The sequence below is a fragment of the Sinohyriopsis cumingii genome, chromosome 15 (genome assembly GCF_028554795.1).
Source record: "Sinohyriopsis cumingii isolate HCF-2022 chromosome 15, ASM2855479v2, whole genome shotgun sequence".
Taxonomy (NCBI): Eukaryota; Metazoa; Mollusca; class Bivalvia; order Unionida; family Unionidae; genus Sinohyriopsis; species Sinohyriopsis cumingii.
In genome coordinates, this window is record NC_142975.1 from 123,073,492 (window position 1) to 123,100,160 (window position 26,669).

Genomic DNA, 26,669 nt, shown 5'->3' on the forward strand with positions numbered 1-26,669 from the left:
ATATATATATATATATATATATATATATATATATATATATATATATATATATTAATGTGACGCAATTTAGTGATTTCTGTATGATAAGTAGGATACTGCTCTTATTGCAACGTTGTTTCTATAAGAACGTGTGTGTTTTTCGATGTGCACGAATGCGTGACCAAATATGTAGATAACCTTGATCTGATGATTGATTGATTGTTGATTTAGTGTGAGCGAGATGGCTAACACAAATGCTAACTTCCTTGTGTTTTTCGTAGGAAGCTTTTGGGGACAGAATAGTCAAGTCCCGAGTCTCAGAGAGACAGGATAGAAGTAGGCGGAGAACAAGCTCCGTTGAAGGAGAAATAGAGAATAGAAGTAGGCGGGGAACAAGCCTCGTTGAAGGAGAAAGAGAGAAAGAAAAGGAGGCGGAGAAAAGAAGACAAAAGGGGAAGAGGACAGGAAGAATCAGAGAACGCCGGAAGGAGGAAAGCAATTGGCGTAGTAAACACAGATGAGTAGAAACCAAGTACAGGGGAAGCCATCTCACACTATAATCACGTGATGAAATAGGTTGTCACATGGTCGAGAGGAAGTAGATTGGTTGAGAAATTAATATCGTTTAATTTGTATTAAATTGTTATTCTTTTGGATTTCACCTTTGTGTTCTTAATAATTTAATTGTCGGTATTGCTGACTGGGGGCTCGGAGCTTTACCTCTCTCTATCACTAATTTCACTTCCTACAAAAACGAGCCAGGGTGGGAATTCCACAGTAATTCAAATAAATATTGGGAGCACCCCACCCCAACGCACAACAGCAAGTCACATAGAACTTCACAACTACTAAGTAACCTAACAGCGAATTACAAAATTAATTCTGACCATAAGCTAACAATCTACATAACCCTTTACATAATACTCAAACTCATTTCTCAATACGCTTGTAAACTAAACACTACAAAGGTAATTCTACGTACTAAATGATCACAGTAATTAAGTATATATACTACACATAATTACAACTACAATGCCGTAATATTTTGCAAAAATGGAGCAAATAGCTTTCTGATCTTTACGAAGGATTGTTTTCCCTTAGAATCTCCTCTCTATGTTTTACCGCCAAAGTACGAGTGGCTCTCTCGGAGTAACCCTATACTACTCACCAGTCTTCCTAGGCGAGACTAAATTTTCGCTTGTCAGTTAGAAGTTATAACTCGGATCGAAATTTTTATCACATCCTGTATTTCAATTCCGATTGGATGTCGTTTTGACCCGATCCAATCGACCTTAACGGACAATGTCCTTCTCGCTGTCTGTCCAAGTGAGGACGGATTTAGTACACGCCCGGTCCTTCGCGGTTCCTCTGATCTTAGTACAAAGCTGTAATACCTATGTGGGAAGTCGCTCGATCTAACGCCTGTGCCGAATCAAGATGCCGGATCTTCTCTCTGGTCACGGTAACCTTGCGTAAGAGATTAACTCTAGCCTGCGGTTATGTTCAGACATCAAACATGGCTTGTACAACTACCTTAGTTTATACATGACTTACGAACTGGGTTGAGCAAACGTGATCCCGCTAGTGACCTTATAGTGACCTCTATACCAATTCAAAAGAGTATATATAATTTTAGTTTCAAAGTATATTGTCTTTATCCGAAAATATATATTCAGTCTATATTTAGTTTCTTTGTTTAAAAAAAGACAAGAAAAAATGCTTGGATTATTCATTAATTATCAAATTCATTTTTTTTTTTCTGTTAGAGGCACGTTATATAAGTACGGGGCTCGTCCAATATTATCGTAAATTTGGAAAGTTATTCAGTTATTTTCTCGTACAGCTCGAAAAAGTATTGATATAATTGTCACATAACATCTACAATGTCCGGTCTGTGAGATTGTTCACACAACCGTTACTTTATATATTATGTACTTAACCGTGTCAACTGAAAGTTAAATCCAAGAGAGTACCCGTAGGTTGCTGTACTAAAGGTGTGCCCCCTCATTTTCACCCCAACCTCAGTTCGGTAGAGGTGGGCATATCCATACGATGGTTTGTGAGATACAGCCCTTTTGCCCTCGTAGCCGGACGGTGTATTCATTACGTGCTGTTCTGCGTTCGTAGTACAGTACGAAGATCACTTGAATACAAAACTCTTGCAACCTACATATCAATGACACCAGAGGTCATACAGTCACGTGATATCAACAATATACAATTTCTAGTGTTGCTGTAGGAAAATAAATCGAACATATAAATGAAAGTCACGTTATTTTTTATAGAAAATTGAGGGGATAAAATCAACTTCTCAAAATATTTATTGTGAAAACGACGACCAAAAATCTGTAAATGTTTCAGCAATTTGAACAGATTCACTACGCAGAGAGCTCATGTCAGTGTGACAGTCACGTGACACCAACAAAAACATCGCTGACACATGATGCTACTTCTCGAAAATGGTTTACTCCACCCTTTTGCGATACCGACAGGTTTCTGATCGTTGTTCTCAGAATAAATATGTTGAGAATTAAGTGTGCATTACATTTATTTAGAAACATTTAGTGACTTCTATATAATATATCCAAATTCTAGGTACAACAACTTTGGAAATTAGTTCATTGTCGACATCATGTGACTATATAAGCTGTGTTGTCACTGACATGTTGGTTGCGAGATTTGTATAGTCATGTGACTCGGGATGCCAATGGCCAGGTCCAGGTAAAATTTCAACAACGACGTACTTTCGTCTCGTTGTCAGCGGATTAAAGACATGAATGCGATGCTCACAATTTTTGAGAAGATAAATCATATTCCTATCGATTTCATACATGTATGTCTCCATAAACGGTCGTTCAAGTTTGCTGGGTCGGTTAGTAAGCGGCTACCCCATGCCGACACCAAATGGTGTCAGCGAATTCCAACTTTTTGATAGGTAACGGACTCTTACTCTACACCCGAACATAATGTCCAAATATCAAAAACAGGGTGACAAAGGGCAGGGAAAACTCAGACTACTCGCGAACTTGAATCATTCAAACTTCCGTACTATTTTATCCTTTTTCTGGGTCCATGTCCGTAATATTTTACGCAATGCGAGGTCAAATTATCTTGCCTCTAACAGCTCACAAGAAAAGCACTTACATGTCGTTATTATTTTTACCCTTGTACTACGGTTTATTTACACCAATCAGCTGTTTCTACTCAACCTTGCCTGCGAAAATCCCCAGGTTTAGTTATCGACCGCATGCTTAGTGAGATTTGCCTGGAATGTTCTATTCCTTCTTTAGGGGAATAAGCACTATGACGACTGTGGCCAGGAGCATAAATTACCGTTAAGGGTTCGAAACGAACCATGAACAAATACGATGAATGAGTTTTACTAGCTTAAATTCATCAGAGAAAAAAAAATATACTGGCCAACGTAACGAAAATAAAAAATAAAATATAAAAAAAAATAACGATATACAGATGGAATATTCCACAAGTATATACTGGTACTAAGATTTCACAATCGGCAAAGAATGGTCAGTTGATGTCGAGCTTACTGTTCTTGTATTATTGCTTAGAAGCAGAACTTAACACTGAAAAACGTTTTCGGAACGGAGATAGTACCATACATTTTTATGGGTGGATTCTTGGCGAAATAACACAAAGGGTAAGAGTATATGCTAAGTATGTATTTTTGTGTAAAATTAATGTCTTCCATTACAGCTAAAACTTATCGTATTGATTTCCTCATTTCATGGAGCTGGTGAGTGTTGGTTATTATTATCCCCCCTCCCATGATAGTGGCAGTACCAGCTTGTGTAGGGACAACCCTCTCTCAGATCTCCAGTGGTATTGAAGCTTCCAAAAAAAAAAAGGACAAATTGCGCAATATTTAAAATGGGAAAACGAAACCTTGTGTATCAAGGAAAGAAAGAACTAACATGTTTTTGTCCACTCTGATCCTCCCATTCACCTTTCCTCTTACCAGTTAAATTTTGGGAGGAGGAGGCTGATTTTCTTCTTTCATTCCTTCTTACAGTTGGGCTACTGGGTTTCTCAATGAGGAACCGTTTCCCCGCCCCTCCCTCGTCATGGGGTACAATGCAGACGATGGTGGGAGGTTGTGTTTAGGATGTAAATGCATTTGTGTAGTTTTCCGTCTCTTTCTTGACCCAAAGGGTTGCGCAATGCTCTGCATCCTCACTGAGTAAAACCGGTTGATGTAATGAATGAAACCGCACTTAAAGCACCGTTACACGCTGCTCTGAACCAGTCCCGACCAGCTACTTCCAACTGTGTGCAGTTTGGCTGACAAAGGGCTGGTTATTCACACCAAACAATAAGACTGGTATCGGAGTGATTGATAGCTGTTTGCTGAAGTCACATCACAAACCTGTTCGTAACACATTACCACGACAGAGATGTAGGTATGTGAAGCTCGACACTGATATTTCACTCGCGTCTTTTCTTCTTCGTACTATGCTTGTGAGGGCTTCGCTTTTGTTGATTAAATCTGGGGTTTGCATATGATGTAAAAGTCTTTGATTTAACGACTGTAGTCAGTTGTCATTGTGTTTAATTCGTAGCTTCGGTTATTTTTACTTGTAGTTTCGTCCAATACTTAGGGTCTATAATACAAGTCACACAGGTCATGTAAGTGTTTTTACTGTTTTAAATTTAAGTTTTTTAATCGTTATATATATATATATATATATATATATATATATATATATATATATATATATATAATAATAATAATACTTTATTCAGCCGTGGTGTTTTAATGAGCTACACATTAATTGTCATAACATAATTTCCAGACGAAATTTATCAATCGCTTTGGACTTGTACAATGTCAGTTCGGCTTTACACTGGGTCAAGAAAGTCGATATTGGATTTAACTATTACTAGTGCCGGGGGTATGAAGGTACGATCTCGTAAACAATTAGTCGCGTGCATCTTCTTTCATCTCCTCTATGGATTTTCAACTATGAATGGGATAGACGATATACATAAGTTTTATTCTTAGCTTGTGCATGTGACAATTGATAATTTAGCGTGATGTGAACTCTAACTAAAATAAATTTGAATTGACATCCGCGTTTCTAGTCTTTTACGTATTTGAAGGCACATATTTTTATGAGAAAATAGATATTATGTACGAATTGAAATTAAAGATATGACATACCATACAGAAGATACATACGAAATTACATAATTGCTTCCTTTTTTTTTCTATTTGCCGGTATTGCTTTACTTATAAATGACGATCTTTTCGCGTCTCTGTTTATGTTGGTAGCGCTTTTTCCCAACCGTAGACACGTTCCCTCTTACATTATAGCGCGCGACAAAACCGGTTTCAGCCAGATCACCCCGCTTTCCTGATTGTGCCTAAAAAAATATTGAAGTCTGTTATCATTGAATTTGCCGTTAAGCATTTATCGAGGAATTTATCCAATAATGTTTAATGAAATTTTGATGGACAAAGCGTGAAATGAAGTGAATAAACATCATCTAAAGGCATGTGTTGTCAAATTCTCCAAAATGACACATGTAGCTGCAAAAAGTGACTTAGAGCGCGTACTAAAGGGCTTGTACTATAATAGTTCACGGTGCTTGTTTCCATACTGACATCATATTTTTTTGTTGTTAGTACTATGTTTGTACATTCTTTCTTTACCTGAATTTTGTTATTGCTTATTTCTATAGTAAAAGTTATTCAGGTTATTTAGGCGTTCAACACCGACTGATTCATTAATGGTTGTGAGTTGTTAGAATTTTATTACACATACCTTTAAATGGCAATGATTTACTTCATTTGGATCCTCTTACATTCATATTCCTTTGGAAGGTCACTATTTACATGCCCCGAGAAGTACATAGGCAAAATCAATGTTAAAATACGTGGACAATATTGGACGAGGTCACCCTAAAGGTTTGAGCCAGTACAATGAAGATTGAATGTCGCGCTGTGATGTTACCGTGAACATTACGCATATTGATAAACATATTCGTACAACCCTATATGGCGACGATTAGACCTGACGTTCTTTTTTCTTGACCCAGTTGTTTTTATATCTAGACACCATTGTAAAATTCAATAACGATCGATAATTTTCAGCTGGAAGTTTCTTCATGACAGTAAAGGTGCGGATCATTGAATAATTAGAATTGAATGGACTTCGGTTAAACAAAATATTAAAGTTTTAAACAACAATTTTGTATTTAATTTAAGATGAATAAATATTCGTACCTGACCTGTATGACATGTATCATAAGCCACTGAGAGGATAACCACGAAACTTTATACGGACACACACATTTTCATCATATGGTATTTCGTCCTGCCTAACAAATTGTGCCTCTTGGACATACAATACGGCCATCACAGTTGCCGTCTCGGAAATCTTGTTATTGTTACTCATCGTGAATGGATGGTCATAACAGCATGTTTTTTTTTGACTGAAAGACTTCATTCGGTGTCTAGTTGCTGTTACACGAAAATGATGACGATTCGACGTAAAATATGGCCATCGCAGCAGCCATATTTAAAACCTTGTTATTGCAACAACGTCAGAAACGGAACGTTATAATGGCATGGTGCTTACACTAGAAGACTTATTATAATATCTGGTTGATTCCAAATGAAATAAGTTCCAGTCATATTCGGTATGAGCCGCCACAGCAACCATCTTGAAATGTATTGTTTTGCTACACTTTTTTAAATGGATGGGTATAACAACGCGGCGTTTTCATTAAAATTATTTATAGCTGGTCCTAAATGAAAATTATGCTGATATGATATCAAAGTTGGCTACCACAGCGGCCATGTTAAAAATCTTGTTATTGCAACTCCTCCGGAACAAAATGTAATATTACCATTGGTTTTTCACGAGAAAATCGTAGTGTATAAAGTTTATTTTAAATGAAAATGGCGCGGCTCAGACATCCAAGGGACTACCGCAGCAACTGCCTTGAAAATCTTGTCTTTGCAACATGTGTTGCAGTTCTCCATGAAGATGACTTTAACGTTATTAGCAAACAGGACATTTTGCTTCCACATTGCTTTAGAAATTGGCACATTTCGCCTGGATAACGACGCGTTTTCCGGACGTGCAATCACGGAGTGTTTTGATACGTAACATGCCGATGGTGCAGACGTATCTCGTCACTGGTTACTTGGCACCGATATAATGTGCTGTTATTGCTACCACTGTTCTTTATAGCACGTGTTATCGGGATGCTACACGAGAAATATAAAATAGAAAAAAGTTAGAAATCGAGCCTAGCTTCGTAATATATGTCCTCTCAGTATCTTCGTGATATACTGCTGCTGTCAACCTCATTCCGCGTTAGTGGACTTCAGCCTCTCCCCCCTATTCGTGGACTTAACATTAAATAGTGTTTACCTTGTTTTCATTGTTCTTCAAATGTAATATTATGCTCATGCTGGAGGGTATGTGTTTTTTGAATTAGGTACATGTGATTAGAAACTTCATTGTTGATATAATTTAGGCCTATCCACACATGCTTTCCTCTGGATATTTCGCTTTTAAAAAAACCCCAAGGCATGTATTAATGGATAATTTAACTTCTTAATTGTTTATACATTGGTTCTAGTTTTAAATTCGTTGACTGATTTCTTCAGTTACAGTTTTCAAGAAACAAATGAAAGTAATGATAGTGTCCACAGTCTTTGCTACCCCCCCCCCATTTCTTAAAGTGTGTGTTTATATACTAAACAAAAATTAACCATGACCTGTTTCAAATTAACCATGACCTATTTCAAATGGGTCATTTTCTAATAGGGTATGCCAGTCTTGCTTTACTTATAATTTCTAAAATTCTAAAACTTCAGATTTCCTTGTTTATATTGCAGAAACTACTTTTAAATAAGGCTTCAAGTTTTATATAAATGAACGCGACAGTTGGCCTATTGCCACAATTCCCTGTGAAATACCTAAACAGAAAAATGACAGTTAAATAAAGTATATGAATATTTAATGATTGCAATTTAGTTGCTTGTGTACTTCAGATCTATATTCAATGTTATAAAGGTATAAGGAAGTATTTACAATGTCACCTTCATTTTATTCAATCCTTCTCAGGTGATGTAAATGTGTAGTCTACTCGCGATCAGTACCTTAATGGCAGACATAGGTAGCGGCACATTGTGCTTTTGGGGGAGGTAAGTATGGAACCTTTTACCTATATTCCTATTGTGGCTTTAATTGATATCCACTTCTATAATCTGTATCCCCAGTGTTTCCCTTTACCCTCATTGCGGTTTCAGAGACCCCCAAATTTTTAAGTTGACCCACAGTTTTGATACCAAAGCATTTTTTATTTACTCAGTCTGATCTCCAGTTTTGACGCCAAGGAGAATTTTGACTCTCAGTCTTGCACCGCTAGGGATACACTGATCCCAATTTTTGCCGAACTTGAACGAAGTTTTAATAGCAGTAATATTGGTCTAATTTACATTACATTTTGAATGCCTCCGTGCATCAACTAAATTTGTTCTTCATCATTCTTTGTCATCTATAGCTAAATTGGAAAAAGTGCTCCCTATGCATGTGGAAGTAACGTACTTTCTTACATAGTCAACTATGACGTCATACTGGTGTTGAGGTATTCCCCGTTTAACGCCAGGGATGCGTGCATCAGAAGTATGACGTATAGTGAAAAAATATGTATGTTGAAGCAATTATTCACATGGTAAATACTGTATTAGTGGGGAATGCTTGCACATTGAAAAACAAAATCAACAAGGTTTAACAGGTAAGTTTTATGTAATAAATTGCTGTTGAAACACATCGCACTTAAACACAAAGGTTTGAAACATTTTTAACGATTGTTCTAACCATCGTAGGGGTAGATTCAGCATACGTGCTACATCAGCAGCAGCTAGCTCATTTGCATCCGTCTGTCGGATTTACCTCCATTTCAACTTCTAAAGTCACTCTTTCTTGGCTACTTTATAATACGGCCTCTCGCAGAGTTGTCAGCATCCATTGGAGAGTGCTCGGGACACATGATGGCTATTGATTTCAGAGACCTTTCTAGGAAAATAACAATGGTGGAGACGCGGTTAGAATATTACGAATAGAGAACAAAGGCTTGGGTGATGCCATCCCATAAAAACGCCATAGACGCTTCATTGAGCCGTGCGCATTTCTTTTGGCTGGCCGGACATGGAGATTAGCAACTTAAAATCGAATTACAGACGACTCGTAGCGAGAAAGTGTCTAAATTGTTTGACAACTTAAAAAAGAAACAACTTTGAGCGAATTAACTAATGGCGGGTTGTACCTGTATGCACATACCATATTATAGGGGGCCCTGAGTGGCCAAGTGGTCTAAAGCGCTATTCGTTACTGATCACTGCCGTCTCACCTCTGTCCGCGTGGGTTCGAGCCTTGGATTCGGTCAATGTTGGTATGTGAGAAAGCTTGCCGGTAGCTTCTCGTTGGTCAGTGGTTCTTTCTGGGGTTTTCCCGGGTTCTCCCTCCACTATTAATACTGGCCGCCATGTATAGTCTATCGTGTGCTGAAAAATGGCGTTAAACTCCACCACCACCACAACAACAACAACAACAGCAGCAACCATATTTTAGGAGCAGAACTCATTTTTTTTCAGCATTCACGAGACTTTTTATGACAGCTTGGATTAGTCTGGCAAAATGCGACCTCCATAATTTATTAGCACAGGGAATTCTCTGACATTTTTAGGTATACGTCTTAGTAAACACATAGGAATACATTTTTGTATAAAATGTTGGGGTCGTATTTTGTATTGCCATGGTGTGAAGTAGTAATGTTCGTCTCGAAGATGCCTACTAATAAATCATACAAAAGTAAGACAAGAGAAAAACCATGCAAGTGGGAAATTCGAGTTTCATTGTGTCTGGCAACTAGGTGATTGTAGAAAAATATGATTATGAGAGTTTGCGCGTTTAAAATCTTGAAGTTTATAACGACTGTTGTCTTGAGCACCTTGGAAATAGGAAACACGGAGTGTCATTTCACTATAAGAATCTTCAGTTTAAACCCGTTTTTGTTCAGTTTGGAAATAACTCCAATTACAAATAAAAGGAATGCACATGTATCACGTGCTCACCTTCTCTACTGACTGTTAGATAAATCATTGTGCCTGCTGAAATGGGAACATTCTTTGTTGTAGATAGAAGTGGAAATTACCCAAGTAACCATAAGGTACAAACGGCTAAGCATTTTATAGACAATTAAGAGAACAACCTCTTAAGCAATTCGTATAATAATCCAAAACTTCTTGCCTAGTTTCGTACATCAGTAGCAATCTCTATGGGAATATTGAAAGCTTGTTTAAACAAATGAAGCATAATGATACATCAAGAAAAACAAACAAGAAGATTTGAAGAATTATTTGAGGAATATGAAATATTAAGAGGCATTATATGATTAGTTTCTTATATTTTGTAAATATTATTTTTAGGTTTGAAAGACGCTGTTCGATACTTTGATAAAGACGTCAGCGCCATGACATCCAACAGCGTTAGCCTGGACGAAATTTCAGCAGTAACAGAGGGTCTCACTTCCTTGAACGAAGCAAGTTTCCGCTATGGAAGTAAAGGTGAGCAGGCCAAAGATCTGTGCGACACAGAATCCCCAGAATCTGGATCAGCTGTATCTCACGACATAGCTGCTGATCCTGTCCTCAGAAGATTTGAAACTCGTGACTATGCGGATACTCAGTGTAGCAATAGCAATACGGCATTTCTGATTCCGAAGGTCGAATTAACGAGCGAGACGCCAGCCCTTACAGATATCGACTGTATCAGTGGTTCCATTCCTAAAGCCATTGAGACTCTTGAGTGTACAGGCAGTTTGACAAGCAATGTTAGTAACGCTTTACTTATTCCAAATCACGAATCCTTAAGGCAGACACCAGACGAGGGATGGGAAGAAAATGTTGCAATGTCCACTCTTCAAATTCTGGAAAGTCCTGAATACACAGACACCTGGGGCAGTAGTGACAGCACAACACCACTGTTAGCCAAAGATGAACCAAGAAGCCAGACGTCAAATGCGAGGGACAACAATGTGGAAGTTTCCCCTCTTCGACTCATCAACGGTCGTGAATATGCTGACACTTGGTGCAACGAAAATTCAGCAATACTCATTTGTAAGGATCATTCGTCGAGTCAGACGCCGGAGGTGGGATGTGAAGACGACCAGGTACCCATCGAAGATATGCCTTTTATGCCAGAAGCGAGGATGTTGAGGGAGAATGTCACACCACCTGTCGTAACACTTGTCGGCGTGTGGGAGTTTGGAAGTCTTGGCAGTATCTGCTTTACTGATGATTTGCAGCAAAAAGGAAACCTGGCCAATTCAAAACAAATTCTTGGTTCAACATGGACCTTTGGTAGCGTGTCCAGTGTTTTCATTTCTAAGGATGGCCGAGACCGCTCGAACACAATGAAACGTATGCTCGAAAGCCCAGCTTTCAGCAGCGTTTTGTCATCTCCTGTTACTACCAAGAAGCCACTGTCTCAAGCGTGTACCAACATTCTTTTAGTACAAAACATTTTGAAAGATGGAAAAGATATAATCACATACATTCCCTCGAAACGCAACCCAGTAGCAGACTCAGTGATACAAAAGGAGATTACTCTTTGTAGTCGGAATATGAAGAACCTCGTGGTGGTTGGACTTGGTGTTATGCTGGTGTATATTGCCATGGGATCCTTAAGAAATTTACAGAGCAGTATCAATCATGAGGGTGGAATAGGCATTTATTCTCTTGCTGTCACGTTTGGCATGTTCATGATTGGAAGTCTGATAACTCCTTTCCTTCTTAAACGCTATCGGCCAAAGCACTGTCTGGTCATTTCTTTCATTTCGCCTCTTTTGTATGTATTATCAAATATCTACCCTAAGTCATATATATTCTTACCTGTCTCTGGTCTTACAGGGTTTTCCAACGCTCTTACATGGAATTCTGTAAGTACTCATATCACGCAACTAAGTATAGCCGAATCGTGCAGAAAGCAGGCCTCCTTGGACGGTACCACCAGCGTTTTCTTCGGCACTTTCTTTCTTATATTTCAGTTTTCTTTCGTTATAGGAAATTTAATCTCTTCTGTAATTCTCTCCCAAGGCAGAATAGTTCAGAGTAATCCTGATAGTATGATGAAGCTGGGCTCTACATCTTTTGGAAATGTATCAGTTCTGTTCGACAGTATAATGCACAATACAACATACAACATGTCTACCTCACAGTTCGTAAATGATACCATTTCGTCACATTGCGGAACCGAGTATTGTCATTGGTATCCAATCGACACAAAGACAATGGAGATTACTGAGGAGACGAAGGGCTTTCTTATTGGAACATACGCCATTTGTGTGATTCTCGCCATTGTGATTGTCTCGGTCTTCTTAGATCCTCTACCTGATTACAGAACAGAGCCTCCGCATCTGAGAGACATCGGCAACCAGTTCGTGTCAGTGATGAAGATGATGTTGAACAAGAAGTTTGCATTGGTCCTGTTGCTAATTATGTATGGCATCTTTCTGGGTTCCTTTGTCACGGCAGAAATCACCAAGGTACGTACAGCTTGATAACGCTTGTTCAAGAGCAAAGTTTGCAGCTTTAGCAATTCAAGCAAAAGAATATTCTTTTTGTTTTCTTTAAAGACGTAAAGACTATGCGTGATATTGCAAGAGATAGTAATTAATTTTGCTTGAAAGAAATCGATTTTTCTTAGATACTGAAATGACATTCTACGGAAATATATGTAGAACCGTACACGAAAAGGACCTTTTTAAAGAACGAAGGCAAAAGTACAATGTTGTTCGAAGAAGGATGCATACATTTGCAATTATAATCATGCAGGCAGTAATGTTTGGTAACCGATAAATATGTTTAATTTTATTCTTAAATTGTGATGTACTGTAAATTATGGTATTTGTTTATAACAATTTTCCTTACAGGTTGTACCCATCTGTATTTCAGGCCTACGTTACCTGTCCCTTAGGGATTCACATGGTTGGTTATACAATGATTTGTTTTGGTGTGGTTGCTGCAGCAAGTTCCTTTATTAGCGGCTACCTGGTTAAACACGTCGGCAGGATGCCCGTTATTGTGATAGGTGAGGCGTCGCACAGGAAATACTCTCTGTGCTGTCTTTGATCTATATTTCGTGTTCAGTAGGAGCGATGATTCTTTGCATATTTCATTTCATGCATAAAACCTGTTTTAAATCTAAATTATGACACTAATATAAAAACTTAGAATGTTATTGGTCATTTCAATATTTGTTTATCTCGCCTGGAATAGATATACAATTACTTGTTGCATTTTAACTTCTTTTAACTTTAAAAACCTGGTAGAAAAAGCACAAAGTTCAAAAATGTCTCATTTCCTTGTACGGTCTTTACATCATGGATACATGCTGTATTCAGTTCGATCACAAGTTATCTTTGTTGATAGCTGAGGGGAGTTTTTCATCTTCATTTGCTTGATGATGTTACTTGAGTTCTTTTATCTGTGAGAACCCTAACAGCGAAAGAACCATGTGAGACGTCTGTCGCTAATAATGCCCAGGAAGCTCACACACCTTTTCGTTTCCAGTAAATTTAGAAGCCACCACATAAAACCCCATAACATATCATTCAATTTTATAAAAGTATTAATAAATAATTCACTTACGAAGCACCTATAAAAAACTAAATAAACCGCAAAATCGGATGTCCTAGATGTCCTTAACGAACCGAGTAATCAGCTAGGATTCCGGTCCTAGATGTCCTTAACGAACCGTGTAATCGGCTAGGACTCCGGTCTCTTGCTAAATAAGGTATAAATAACATTCAATCTCTAAAAACATTAATTAATAAATAACTTAAAGAGGTAATATCTAAAAACTTATAAATAACATAACGTAGGAAACACACCTTAAACACCTCGACTAGTAATACCATAATAACCTTGAAAATCTCTCTTCATACATGATTTCTACTAAGAACCTCTATAAACAGCATAGAACATCCCCCCTCCTTTTAGAACATTTTGAAGAAGAAAAAAAAGAAGTCGAAAAAAAAAATTGCAAGAAACACCTAGCAAATGCAACAAGAAACCAGCGATGTAAAGCAAGCAGGACCGTTCCCGAGCTCTCCTTCCCACTAATGACAGCCAACCATTCAACTGTAGGGACCTTTATGGACCCACAGATTGAGGCCAAACTATCAGGGTTCCTTGAATCCTTAAAAGCCTGGGGGAGGTGGCACCATCCCCTTCCCCAGGAACAACTAGCAGGCTGCGGTGCAGTCAGAAAAAGAGTGGCACATGCACAATTGTGCGCACGCCACTATAATTAAACTCAACAACAACAACAACAACAACAAAAGTAAATATATATGATAATACAGAGAAGTTTAAGTTCTTGATATGGGCCTTTTTTTGATGGATTAATATTGACAGTATGCTGTTTTCTTCAAACTCGTCATGTTGTTGAAACGTAACGAAATATGAATGTAGGTTTGATTTGTTTGATATGTCAGGAACTTTGAAGTATTTGTATGAGTTTATTCACTGGCTGATATTCTACATGCTTTCATATTTTCCTTCCGCTCTTCTTTAATCTCGTTATGTTGTTGAATGACGAACAGCTTTCTAAGTAAACTGACATCAGTGAGGCACAGATACATTTGGAAAGTGTTTTGTTTAATTACCACAGCTGAATGTTCTGACTTTTCTTTAATGTTTGTAGATCGTAAATTACTGAATAAAGCTATGGAACTGCGCTTCTTATTAAATCCCTACCAGGTCGGGAACTTACCTTTATTCACTTTTATGTAAATGACAACAGTACTAACTTACTTGTCTCCAGACAAATCAAGACCCTCGTCATACAGGGATGTGTATTGCAAATTCACTTAATGCATTCTTTGTCTTCCGTGAGAAGAATGTTGCAAAGGTAGTGGTATAGTGGTCACATTTCCATTCAAACCCCCTACCTATCCGTCTGTATGTTCAGACTTCTGGCTGGCTATGCAAAGCTTTAATATATGGTAATTTGCTGATTTGCTCCAGTAATGAGTCAGTACTTTTGTTTTACAAGATATTATAAAATCTTAAATGGATAAATATATGGGAAAGCAAAATAAAACACGGACCCGGAGTTCATTAGTCGTTGCAGATGAGGTCATAACTGAAGATGTGTTGCTGAATTTTTCATGTTCACAGTTTGATTAGTGTTAAATTACTGCTGCGAATTTGATTCTTTACAAGTATCTGAAGATAAGAAAGGCAAGATCTGCTCCACTTAACATAACTGTAGACTTGGATGCCTATTTTGCAACTCTTAATTTGACTTCTCACTGATGTACAAAATGCATCCATTCTACTAAAAGACACCAGCACATAAATATCATTCTACCTTTTTTATGTTGGGTTGTTCTTAGCACAAACGGTACTAAAATGTTTTTTTTCTTTCTTTCTGGCTCCTGTCTAAAGAAAAAAACAAACAACAAAGAACAAAGTACCCGTTTGCATCCTGCATATTACACCAGAATAATCAGTCACACTTCACACCCAAAGTTGAGTCAAATTATTCATTTATGCTTTCAATAAAAATATCAAGGGGCTATTGCCATGATGCATGGTTAGGCAGGATAGAACGTTAACTGGAAAAGTGTACCTTTCAGCCGGTGTTACGAGTATCCTCCTCCTCGTCCTGATGTCTGTGTGGGATGCTTCCGCTGGTCATATTGTTCTGTACTTCCTGCTCCTTGGAGCATGGGGATTTGTAGAGGGGATTCTGTCGTCACAGACAAATGGTAAGTGATGAACACAAGTACAAAGCAACAAAAATACAACCTTTCTGTTCCACACCTATTTTTCTGGACGAGCGAGTGAATTTTATCTTCTCTTGTTATTGTAATTCAGCATGTTTTTCACATGAGAAACTGAGTTAAAGGGGGTAATGTAATTAAGCATGGACCTTGCTAAATAAATACATACCAGATGAATGTTTTTACTGCTTTTTATATGTTTTATAATTATGAATATTCTCAGAGCTAGATTGTAGAAATACAAGTGTTCATAAAAGGCACTACAACCATATGAGAACCGTTCTTTCTTTTGGATGTACATATTTATCTGTAACATATTAGCAAGTGGCAGTAACTCTGAGAAGTCACTTGTTTAAGGTCTAATGTTAAAACCCATTCATGAAAACGCCATGTTGACAACTTGTTATGTTGTTATTACAACGTTTGCGTTGATGACTGACATCAGACGTGAGATGTTTCACCGTATTTGCATACCATTTATTTCTCTTTAACATCAAACAAGAAACACAATCTTAATAGGTACTACTCTAGAGGCTTAAAATCTATTGTGAATCTTAATAGGTACTACTCTAGAGGCTTAAAATCTATTGTGAATCTTAATAGGTACTACTCTAGAGGCTTAAAATCTGTTGTGAATCTTAATAGGTACTACTCTAGAGGCTTAACATCTATTGTGAATCTTAATAGGTACTACTCTAGAGGCTTAACATCTGTTGTGAATCTTAATAGGTACTACTCTAGAGGCTTAAAATCTATTGTGAATCTTAATAGGTACTACTCTAGAGGCTTAAAATCTGTTGTGAATCTTAATAGGTACTATTCTAGAGGCTTAAAATCTATTGTGAATTGTATTTATCTTCCTTCTTTTCATTCAATAAATTCGTACTTATTCACGCTTTAATAATTTAGTGTCGAGTCATGCAGTCTCAATGTAAGTTCAAGTCATTCTGAAAACATTATGTAAATATATCGTTCACAACAGCGCATGCTGTGAAGTGCTCGGAGGTTTGAATATCGTCTATGAAAATACAGTAAACAAAAATCAAATGTATAAATATCACATCGACACATTTGCGAAATATGTTGAGGATGTTTAGAACAATTAACAAATGAATATTCGCGATGGATCATTAAAAAAAGAAAAAAAAAACATATCCTTCATAGAGAAATAGAAAAAAAGCGATTACATATTGGTCTACCATACTTATCATGCTCTCTCCCACAAGGTATCATCGGCGCAGTGTTCTCGGACCAGTATGAAGAGGCATTTGGCTCACTCCGATTTGTCCAGGGCGTTGCAGGCGTTATTGTTTTCTCCTATGCCAACTTTGTGTGCATGCAAGTCAAGATAATTCTGATGGGCATTTTGTGTGTTATCAGTATTTTCCTTTATGCTGGCATGGAGATTCTTCAAAAAAGAGAAACGCGAAATCTGAAAGAAAACACATATCTTCAGACAAGTGTGTAATATTAAAATTTATCGTTGGACAAGTGTGGAACGGTTACATTGGCAGACAGATTAAACCAATCATTAGACAAGTCTGTTCCGGTTACTTTGGCCAGACAAGTATGTGACATTTTTATCTATAGTGTTTGCAGATTAGATATATCGCAAGACAAGTGCGTAACATTAGATTCATTGTCAGACGAGTGTTTCTGAAAACGAAATTCATCTTTAAAAAAAGAATGTAAAAAGGATATATCAGCAGACATTGGTGTTCCATTTATGATGTCAAAGTGTGTACTTATTATGTCTACTACAAGAAAAATAGTAAAATACAACATCGTAAGATAACATTTGTAAGCTTACATTTATGTTAGAGAAAAATGCAAAGTCAAGATAAATCATGAGAACATTTAACAAACTATCTATCATCCGGTAAAATGTGTTAAACAGAGAGAAACAAAGAATTGTGCCAAACAGTTTAAATGGCTGTTATGTACCTTGCACCTAGTTAACAGTCAAAAATAGAGATTTGAATCTCCATGGGTTATTTTGTTCATGGTAAGTAGTGTATTTTGAATCCATGATTTAGTATGCATTCATTCGCTAGTTCATAATGACCATATTATTTTTTATGTAAGTTTTATTTTGTGTGTTGTTAAATAGTATACAATTTCGTTTTCAATGGAGATAACTCTTGGAGAACACGCCAGATTCTATCCTTGCAGATTGTTTCAAACGACGTAGAGTGACGTCCTCCTGAGCTTGAAATTATCAAAGGGGCGACTTCTTTATTAATATTCTCAGTAGATGAAACATAGTTGGTATAAACTTTTACCGAAGATAACGAAATGTTATAGTTTATTGTGTTAAACGTGCGGCCGAATGAAGCGTACAATGTTTGGTTGGAATGCGTAAATTTTCGTTAAGTTGCATGGTGAAAGTTTCTTAACGATTTTTTCTGTTCCGACATGGGTTGCACCTTGCCAACAGGTGGCGTTTGAATGAAAAATGTAATCTTAGACGAAGTTAAGTTGCATAGGGATTCAGTTATATTCTGTGTGTGATTTGGATATTTTACATAGCTTTAAAACATTTTCAGTCATATCGCTACGATGTCTGCAGTGTGGCAGTTTATAGTGATGTCTAGCACTGGGACATCTAGCACATGTTTTTGTTTAAGTGCTATGTCTTACTATCCAAATAACGGCCTTGTATAGCGTGTTCCGATGTCGTTGATATCGGAATGAGTAATCAAAGTTTCAGGAACATCTCACACACTTTGCAGCCTATATCGACACTCTTTCACTAATTTATGTGTAATTAATATACTTATTGTGCTGTCTTTATCCTGGCGGAATGAAAATGTGATACTAGCAAATGGACGCATTTTCGCGTTCCGTTGACATATGTTTGAATATGTTGCAATGCGACGGTAGTCGAAGTATGCTGTTCAAGTAGATACATGTTATGGATATGTTTCTTGAGCGAAGCGAACCGTTGCTTACAGTTCCAATAGGCACAATATATTTTTATTTGTTTCGTTCAAGAATAATATTTCAACTTAACCTGATTTCTGCATTCCCGGCTTCAGTTGCTTTCCAGCCAACTGAAATGTAGGCTAATGAAACTTGAAAACAGGTCCATTTCTTTTGTGAGAATTTGAATTTATTAGAGAAACGACATCAGAGTAAGTCAAGTCTGACTAAAACATTATGACTTTGTAGAAAAGCGTCGTTATTTTAGTTGTCAGTTGTGTGAAGTATTCCTGAAAATTTGTCTTTCGTAATGATGTTAGTCGACATCAAAACAAGTTACACAGCGCCGTTAGTTAGGCTGTAAGACTTTGACGCCCACACATAAATATCAGCGTCATGGTCTTACATGTAGGAGTATGGGGCATCATGCCGCAGACATGTAGAATAATGTCCCACCCATTCACATTATCCTGACACAAGGCCGACCAGTCCTAACACTAACTTCTTAATGCTGAGGGTCAAGCGAGGCAGCTGTTAGTACCATTTTTATAAGTCTTTGGTATGACCCGGCTGTGGTTCGAATCCGTGACCTCCCGCATCCAGTTATATTATGTTAGAATCAAGTAACAAATAATCACCCATTTAATAAATATATTCGCACACAATTCAGATTTTCAGTGAATCAAATGTATCTTTTCGCAACGTCTGATTTCGTCTGAACAGGCCAAGCTGAACATATATAGTGTAGCGGTTGTACATCCATCCATATATATATATATATATATATATATATATATATATATATATATATATAATCCTTCACATATAGTTTTGTGTTTCGGTTTTGGTACATATCAAGCGTGTTGTGTTTATGATATTCACATTTTGCGGAATTTTATTTTGCGAAATTGCAGCATTTCGTTTTTTTTTCCCAAAATTCTGAAAATTGATAGTTTTACGGCATACAGTTTGAACCGCGATTTTTTTTTGGTCTGTTTGTCCTTGTATGCAAACAGGAGTTGAGAGGATTGTACGTACATGTATAGACTGAATTAAACAAGAAACGAGTTAACGAGACCGGACAAAGGTGAAAAATGGTGGCAGAATTAAAGGGGAAAGAATGATATGGATGTTTTCTTTATGATTTTGTGTAATCATGTTGTAGGTATCCACGTTCCTGGATACATAATTTCTTCTCTTTCGGACATTTTTTTTTACTGACTTACTACTGGTAGGCATAGGGTCACACCAAAATGCATTATGAGTATTGACGTTTTTGCATTTAACGAACGTTTTGTCCTTTCCAGACGGGCTGCCATGATATCTAAATAAATAAACCAGGGTTGGCATCTCTGTCTTGTACATGTTATGAATTCTGAATCTGTGATTACTTGTTACGTTGATTATTCTTCCTTTCATGTTAACAACAAATGGCTTGTTAAACATTAATATAATACAAATAGGGCACAAGTAAAAATGCTAAGTAATTCAGCAGTTCTCTCTCTCTCTCTCTCTCTCTCTCTCTCTCTCTCCACTTTGTATGACTAGTCAGGCATTTAAATGAATTGTAAGATAGTTGTTATGCCCTTGTTAAACAACAGATGTCAAGTTCTCAAGCCATTCATAAATATCAAAATATGTCAGCTGTTTGTATATTTATAGTATTGAGGTAGTCTTGCACCTGATTGGTTGCACGTGTTAATACCTAAGCGACTGTTTCTAATCATACTTGATCTCAGACGTGATAAAAATGCTTATATCATCAAGATATCCAACTATTTATTATTAGGTAGATTTAAACATGCTAATGAGGTGATAATAATAAGGTATGTCCATATGATTGGGCGAGTTTATTGCGGATTAAAGACAGTATTTCTGAACTGTCTTTAATCGAACTTGGTAATTAGACAGTATCAACAAGAAGTTGGATGAGTTTGTGTTTGAGCAGGACTTTGGTATATTATAAAATAATCTTTGATCTGTTTGGTTGATTTTTGTTTACCACTTTTAAGACTAGTTTAATAGGATTTTATTCTTGGTTAATGGGATTATATTGTCATCATCTCGTTTGAGCGTGAAAGCGAGATCCAAATTTACCCATGACCTGATCATGCCTGTGATTGGTACAGCTTGTCAACACTAGCAACTTTGTTTATGATTCGGCTATGATCAGACTTGTAATATTGTCGTACATCATCAAAGTGTGCGATGCAGTTGGTTATAAGGATCATCTGCGCATATCTACAAGATAGTCTTGCGTCTGATTGTCTGATTTTGTTATTACACTGGATACAAGCATGTATCATCTTTAAGACAAGCTCGATAGCAAGTGTGATCTGTGTATATTAATGAAATAATCTTGTATCTGATGGGCTAATCTTGCCATACTCTGTATGGCTAGAAAATAAATTTCTAATTTCCATTATGTTTTAAAAAGATTTATATCATTAACTTCTTAGATAAGTTCGATTATGAGAAAAAGACCAAGCACATTGATCATCCCTTTGTTGTTGGAGAGTAGAATAGTTAGTATATACCTGTACAGAACTTGAAAGACAGTTAATTTGTGTTTGTGTTCTTACACTATTTTATAAGCCTGTTTGATGAGCTAGTCAGGTAATCCATATTAAGAATAACAGGCTTTCTGGGATCTCATATTTTGTTTCTTCTACTGTACTATGTATAAGCTATAATGAGAGACCAGATCGTTGCTTTGCCATGAAAATCTTGCTAACCGGGAAACTTCAATAGAAAAAGTTCCGTTACATCTTTCGGTAACAATTGCTTGTGCAGACTTTTACCTTTTCCTCGCTCGAAGTCGATCTCTCGTCGTCCACGCAAATTCTTGTTGATCAAGGTTATTGCCCCGAGCACCAATACATGCACTACGGTAGGATGCCATTTGTCCTGTAGTTTTTGTATGTATTATTTTATTATTATAGATAGGGATTAGGTTGTCAATGTGTTTCAGCGGCAGTAATTACCAAAACCAAAGATGCATTGTTGTGGTGTCTGTTATAAAGACATTGTTTTATTAAAGTTAACCATATTGCCTATTTTATCATGGTCAGAGAGGTAGATTACAAATTCTTACAAAGTGTTTTATATCACAAAAGTATATTATTGGACATTATTTAAAGTATGTTATTGTATATAGTACTTTTTAAACTGTTGAAAGTAACTGTTGAACTTTTAATAATTGTTAAAGGACACCAACGGGTTCATCTTGAGAGAGAATCGCCTAATTTGTTGGATTTATTGTCTCGGTCTTTTGAATGTATTTTTATAGATACTTTTGGTTGTTTTACTTTTTATCCCGGTAACGTTTATACGTCTTCTCTGCGAATGAATCTTTTACTTGTTTTGAACTCTGTATTAGTCATTAATAAATCCACAATCAGAATGAGAGTGTTTGATTTTTGTTTTTGTTACGAAGAAAGTTGGTTAAGTCTGTATGATCAATAATTATTAACAGGTGCTCGTTGGTTGACAAAAATTAATTTGGATATGGAAGTGATAGCATGCGTTATATTGGTAGTAGATATAATATATTTTGACTGCCATCATATATGTTTTAAACACTGGATGGCGGCATTTTCTTTTGGTATGCATGTAGCCGCTGCTGGTTTGGAATAGCAAGATAAATTATTATTCCCCGGTGGGTTTGTTGCACCTTTACCGGGGTTTGTTTGAAAAGTTGCCATGGAAATCTTGATCTGCAACAAGGTTACAAAATACTAGTGAAAGATAAACTTTTGTGATAAGTAAGTTCAGCAAGATCGATGACATGTTAAGCAATGCAATAAGTGATAACTTCATCTTTTAGATGATGTAATAAATAAGGCAATACCCAACAACGAAGTTAGCCATGAAGAGTGTACATCAGTAGTTATTAAGTATAACAGATGCAAAGATGCCAAGAATGCAGTCACGAAGAAAACAATGTAGGTGACCGCATTGAAGAGCTCGGAAAGACTCTTTAGTGGAAGGAAATAAACTGAGGCAGATTCTTTCAGGAAACGCAACTTTGTAGTGATAGCGAGAGGTACGAAAGTAAATGAATAAAATTAAAGATATCACAGCAAGTAACCACAATGACGACATTATTGAAATCAAGGATTTCAAATACAATTCCAAAGTTATTTTATTCTCCAACCAATAATTGAACATGTATATAACCAGTAAAATTTGACTTTAGTAAAATTCATTAAGAGAATTATACAGGCGTCTTTTGCAATTTCATATAAGTTATGGTTTTATGAAATCTGCACGTACCTTTTCCTCTATCTAATAAATGATGCCAAACATATATGGCTCTAATTGATCTTTGCCACGGTCTCTACCTATTATTTTCTTCTTATGCATCTCCGCCTCCATCGATCGATCGATCGAGAAAGAACGAGAGAGAATAAGGCTTTTGCCATGACTCGCCAGCGGACCCGGTTCTGGAATGTTTTATTCAGTTCTGGCTGACTTGATTTGTGTCAGGTTTTCTTTTATTTATGCACCTTATTCTTGCATTCGGCTTTCCATTATATGTACTGCCTAGTGATGATGCTTGATAGCTTTGCAATGTATGCCCGGTCCTGACCACCATTTCCATTTGAAGATTTCTTGATGGATAGATGACTGACTGGTTTTCCCACAAAGGTCAGTGTTAAGATCTTTGGCTATTAGAGGTTGAGGAGGCATCGTAGGCAGCTGTTCACTAGGACTGCAGTTCGGCATGTCTCCGAGCCTTAGAACAGGACAGACTTGATAGTTTGTATTGAACAGTCCGATTTTTTATTCTTATTGGAGATGGACGATGAACAGCTTGCCTGTCTTAGGGTGGTAAATGGTTGCCTGGCTTTCCCAGTTCCGTTCCCGATATATTAATTGGCAAATCCATCGGTCGAGATATTACTCCGCAGAGAGGTGGACTGTTCAACTTCTTCCAGGTCTACTCCCTGCAGTTGTGTTTCTCAGTTTTTTATTGTTGATTTTCTGGGGACTTAGAGCAGCATAATTGCACGAGCCAGGTTTCTTTGGTATTTTGACTAAGTATCCCTTATTTCATTCAGTAGCGATTCACGTTTCCAAGATTTTAAGGAATAGTTGGTGCACTTTTTTTGTTTGTTCAATGTCACATTTAAGAGCTTCAGGTTTGATCCGTCTGGGCCTGTTGCCTTCCTAGTTTTGAGTGTTTCTGGACCTTTGAGATTTGAGAGATTGGGGTATGTGTTGACTCGTAGCATTTATTCTACTGACATTGCTCTTGGTGGCGACCGATTGAGGATTTGTTTGAAATACTGAATCACTGTCACTGTTCCTCCTCTTACACGGGTATTATTCCTTATTTGTCTTTGACTGGATGTGATGGGTTCCTTGATTTGCCTGAAAGCGTGCACTTGATGCCGTATAGCCTCTTCCATTCTTTCATCCCTTCTGCTGTCTCGACCTATGTGATCGGGTCATTTATGTATTTCTTTTTATCTCTGGATGCTGTTATTAACTTTTTGTTGACTTGCGCATACTGGACTCTTTGTTCCTGTTTCTGCTTCGTATGTTAAACTGTGAATTTATTTATTTGCTGCTTCATTGTCCCTCGATCGTTAGTCTGATATCAGCCATTTATTGAGTCTTCCTTTTCTCTTGCCCATGGTTGTGTAAAAAGATTACAAACACAGCCCGCTTAGTTTGTTCCTGATGTCGGCAATAGATTCCTGTCCTGTTCCAGTTCCCAAATGCGTGCATCTGTTGCTAATTTGACAGCTGAATTCCTTGTTGTTGTCTGTGTACTTCAGATAATGTACATTGAACTTTATATGTGGCCTTTTGCACGTGTCTCTGTTGCTAGGTTGTGATCGGATGCTGCATCTACTTTGTCAACGCGTACATCTGTGAGGTTTCTCCTGCATTTGCGGCCTACGATCAGGTGGGTAAAGTGATTTTCTTCTTTCCCATCTGGTGAAACCCATATTGTTTTGTGGATTTTGTTTGTAGGGAAAACTCTGCCTCAAACGAAGTCGATGAAAAATTCTCAGGTTTCGTTCAAGGTTCCCAGCCCGCGCTATCCCATGGTCAGTTCTTTCCCAGTGCTTTCGGGGCACACTTTGGCATTCGAGTCATACATTAGGATCTAGAGGTCTCCTTTAGGTGCCTTGTTAACAGCACTCTGCAACTTTGGCTGTATCAGTCACAACATAAAGAAAAGTCATTACCTGTGGTCGTGGTCCTATTCATGTGATGTTTTCTCCTGTTCTTTTTCCTGCCTGGCCTGTTCGATACCATCGAGTTTCACAGAGGCCAAGCACTTTTGATGTTATCCTGTCTCATTTCATAAGCATGTTGTGATGTCTTGTCTCTCTCGTATATGGTTATGATGGTTTACCACTTCCGCTGTCTTGGTAAACATCTTCAGAAGATCGGTCGGCAGCATGGCTTCCAGAAGGTCTTCTGCAGGTCCATAGTTTCTGGTGTCATTATGGTTTATGTAATAGGTATAATCCACTGATGGGCGATTGCCCCATGCAGCTTCACTAGAGCCCCGTTTGTCAGCACGTTTTAGCGTGGGTCCGAGTCGGCCCTCATGGCTACCGTAATGGCCTGACGAGATTAACCGCCACCATATTACAAGCAAACTCAGTGTGACGTTCTGTCGTATTGGGGTGGGGTTCTCCCAATATAATTTAATTAAATTAAATTGAAAGTTCCACCCTGGCTCGTTAGGTTAGAAAGTTAAATTAGTGATGATGTAGATTTACAGCTCTGAGCCCCCAGTCAGCAATGCCGACGGTTAAATTATAGAGAACACGAAGATGAAATTCAATCAATAACAATTTAATAAATGTGATAATTTAAAAACGATAACTTCCAATCACTCGTCTTTCCCTCGACCAAGTGACAGCCTAATTCATCACGTGATTTACAGTGAGTTCGAATTTCCCCCGTCCTTGCATCTACTCATCTATTTCTTCCCGCTGATTCTTCCTTCTTTCCGTTCCTCTAACTCCTTCTTTTTCTCTGTTTCTCTCTCTATTATCTCCTCCTCCAACTTCGCTCCAGACTTCAACTTCTCCTTTCTTCTCCTTTCCCTCTCTATTATCTCCTCCAATTCCGCTCCCAGACTTCACTCCACCTTCTTCTCCTTCCCTCCTTTCCTCCGTCTCTCTATCCGAGACAACGGGACCAAACTTTAACTGGTCTGTCCCTCAAAGCTTCCTGTGAAAAACCACAAGGCGTTAACAAATGTTTTATCGAACCTCACCTCACACTATAACGACAATTAACCATCAGATAGCTGTCACTGTTTCGGCCACGCATACATACACATCGAAATTCCCACACACTTCTTGCAGGGTAAACAATGGCGTAATAACACAGTATCAGCGAATTGTTATACAGACATCAATACATTGCGTCACGTCAGTATATACACATATATATTTAATCTCATCGTACTACAATCTGACAAAATCAGACGCATGTCTGTACATTACAAATATTCAACAATGGCAAAATCTGTAATCATATGAACATATGTGTTAGACTACTATAAAATACCCACATAGTAAATTACAATATTAACTCTTACGACGGCTGGCAAGCTATATAATTCTTTACAAATATCAACTCATTTCTTCAAAATATGCAAACATATTAACAAAACAAAGTAATTCTTCGTACTACGATTCTAGTAATAATAAAGTATACATACGACCTACAATTAAAATGCAGTCGCATTCCACAAAGACCGAACAAATATCTACTGACCGTTTGAAGCTTTCTGTACTTAGACCTTCCCGCTCTAAGATTTTCCCGCCAATAACAAATGGCTATTCGGAGTTACGCTAACCTCTTCTCTGGGTAATTTCTCTCAGCGAACTAACTTTTGCCGGAAAACGCAGGGATATCATTCTACCCAAATCAAGGCCTCCCCCCATCTCGATTCTGATTGG

General features: G+C 37.5%; 1 protein-coding gene across 1 annotated transcript; it reads left to right on the forward strand.

Moving 5' to 3' along the window:
• Positions 1–4,222: 4,222 nt before the first annotated feature.
• Positions 4,223–22,132, forward strand: LOC149782648 (N-acetylglucosamine transporter UNC93A-like). Its single transcript, XM_089934144.1, has 5 exons — positions 4,223–4,393; positions 10,445–12,561; positions 12,971–13,106; positions 15,661–15,792; positions 17,034–22,132. Exons 2-5 carry the CDS (start codon positions 10,489–10,491, stop codon positions 17,273–17,275), a joined length of 2,583 nt encoding a protein of 860 aa, XP_089790270.1. The 5' UTR covers positions 4,223–4,393; positions 10,445–10,488; the 3' UTR covers positions 17,276–22,132.
• Positions 22,133–26,669: the final 4,537 nt, after the last annotated feature.

Coding starts and splice junctions, on each gene's coding strand:
- LOC149782648 (XM_089934144.1), top strand. CDS start 10,489: ATGACATCCAACAGCGTTAGCCTGGACGAAATTTCAGCAGTAACAGAG. Junction 12,562..12,970: donor TCACGGCAGAAATCACCAAG/GTACGTACAGCT, acceptor TCTGTATTTCAG/GCCTACGTTACCTGTCCCTT. Junction 15,793..17,033: donor TCTGTCGTCACAGACAAATG/GTAAGTGATGAA, acceptor CTCTCCCACAAG/GTATCATCGGCGCAGTGTTC.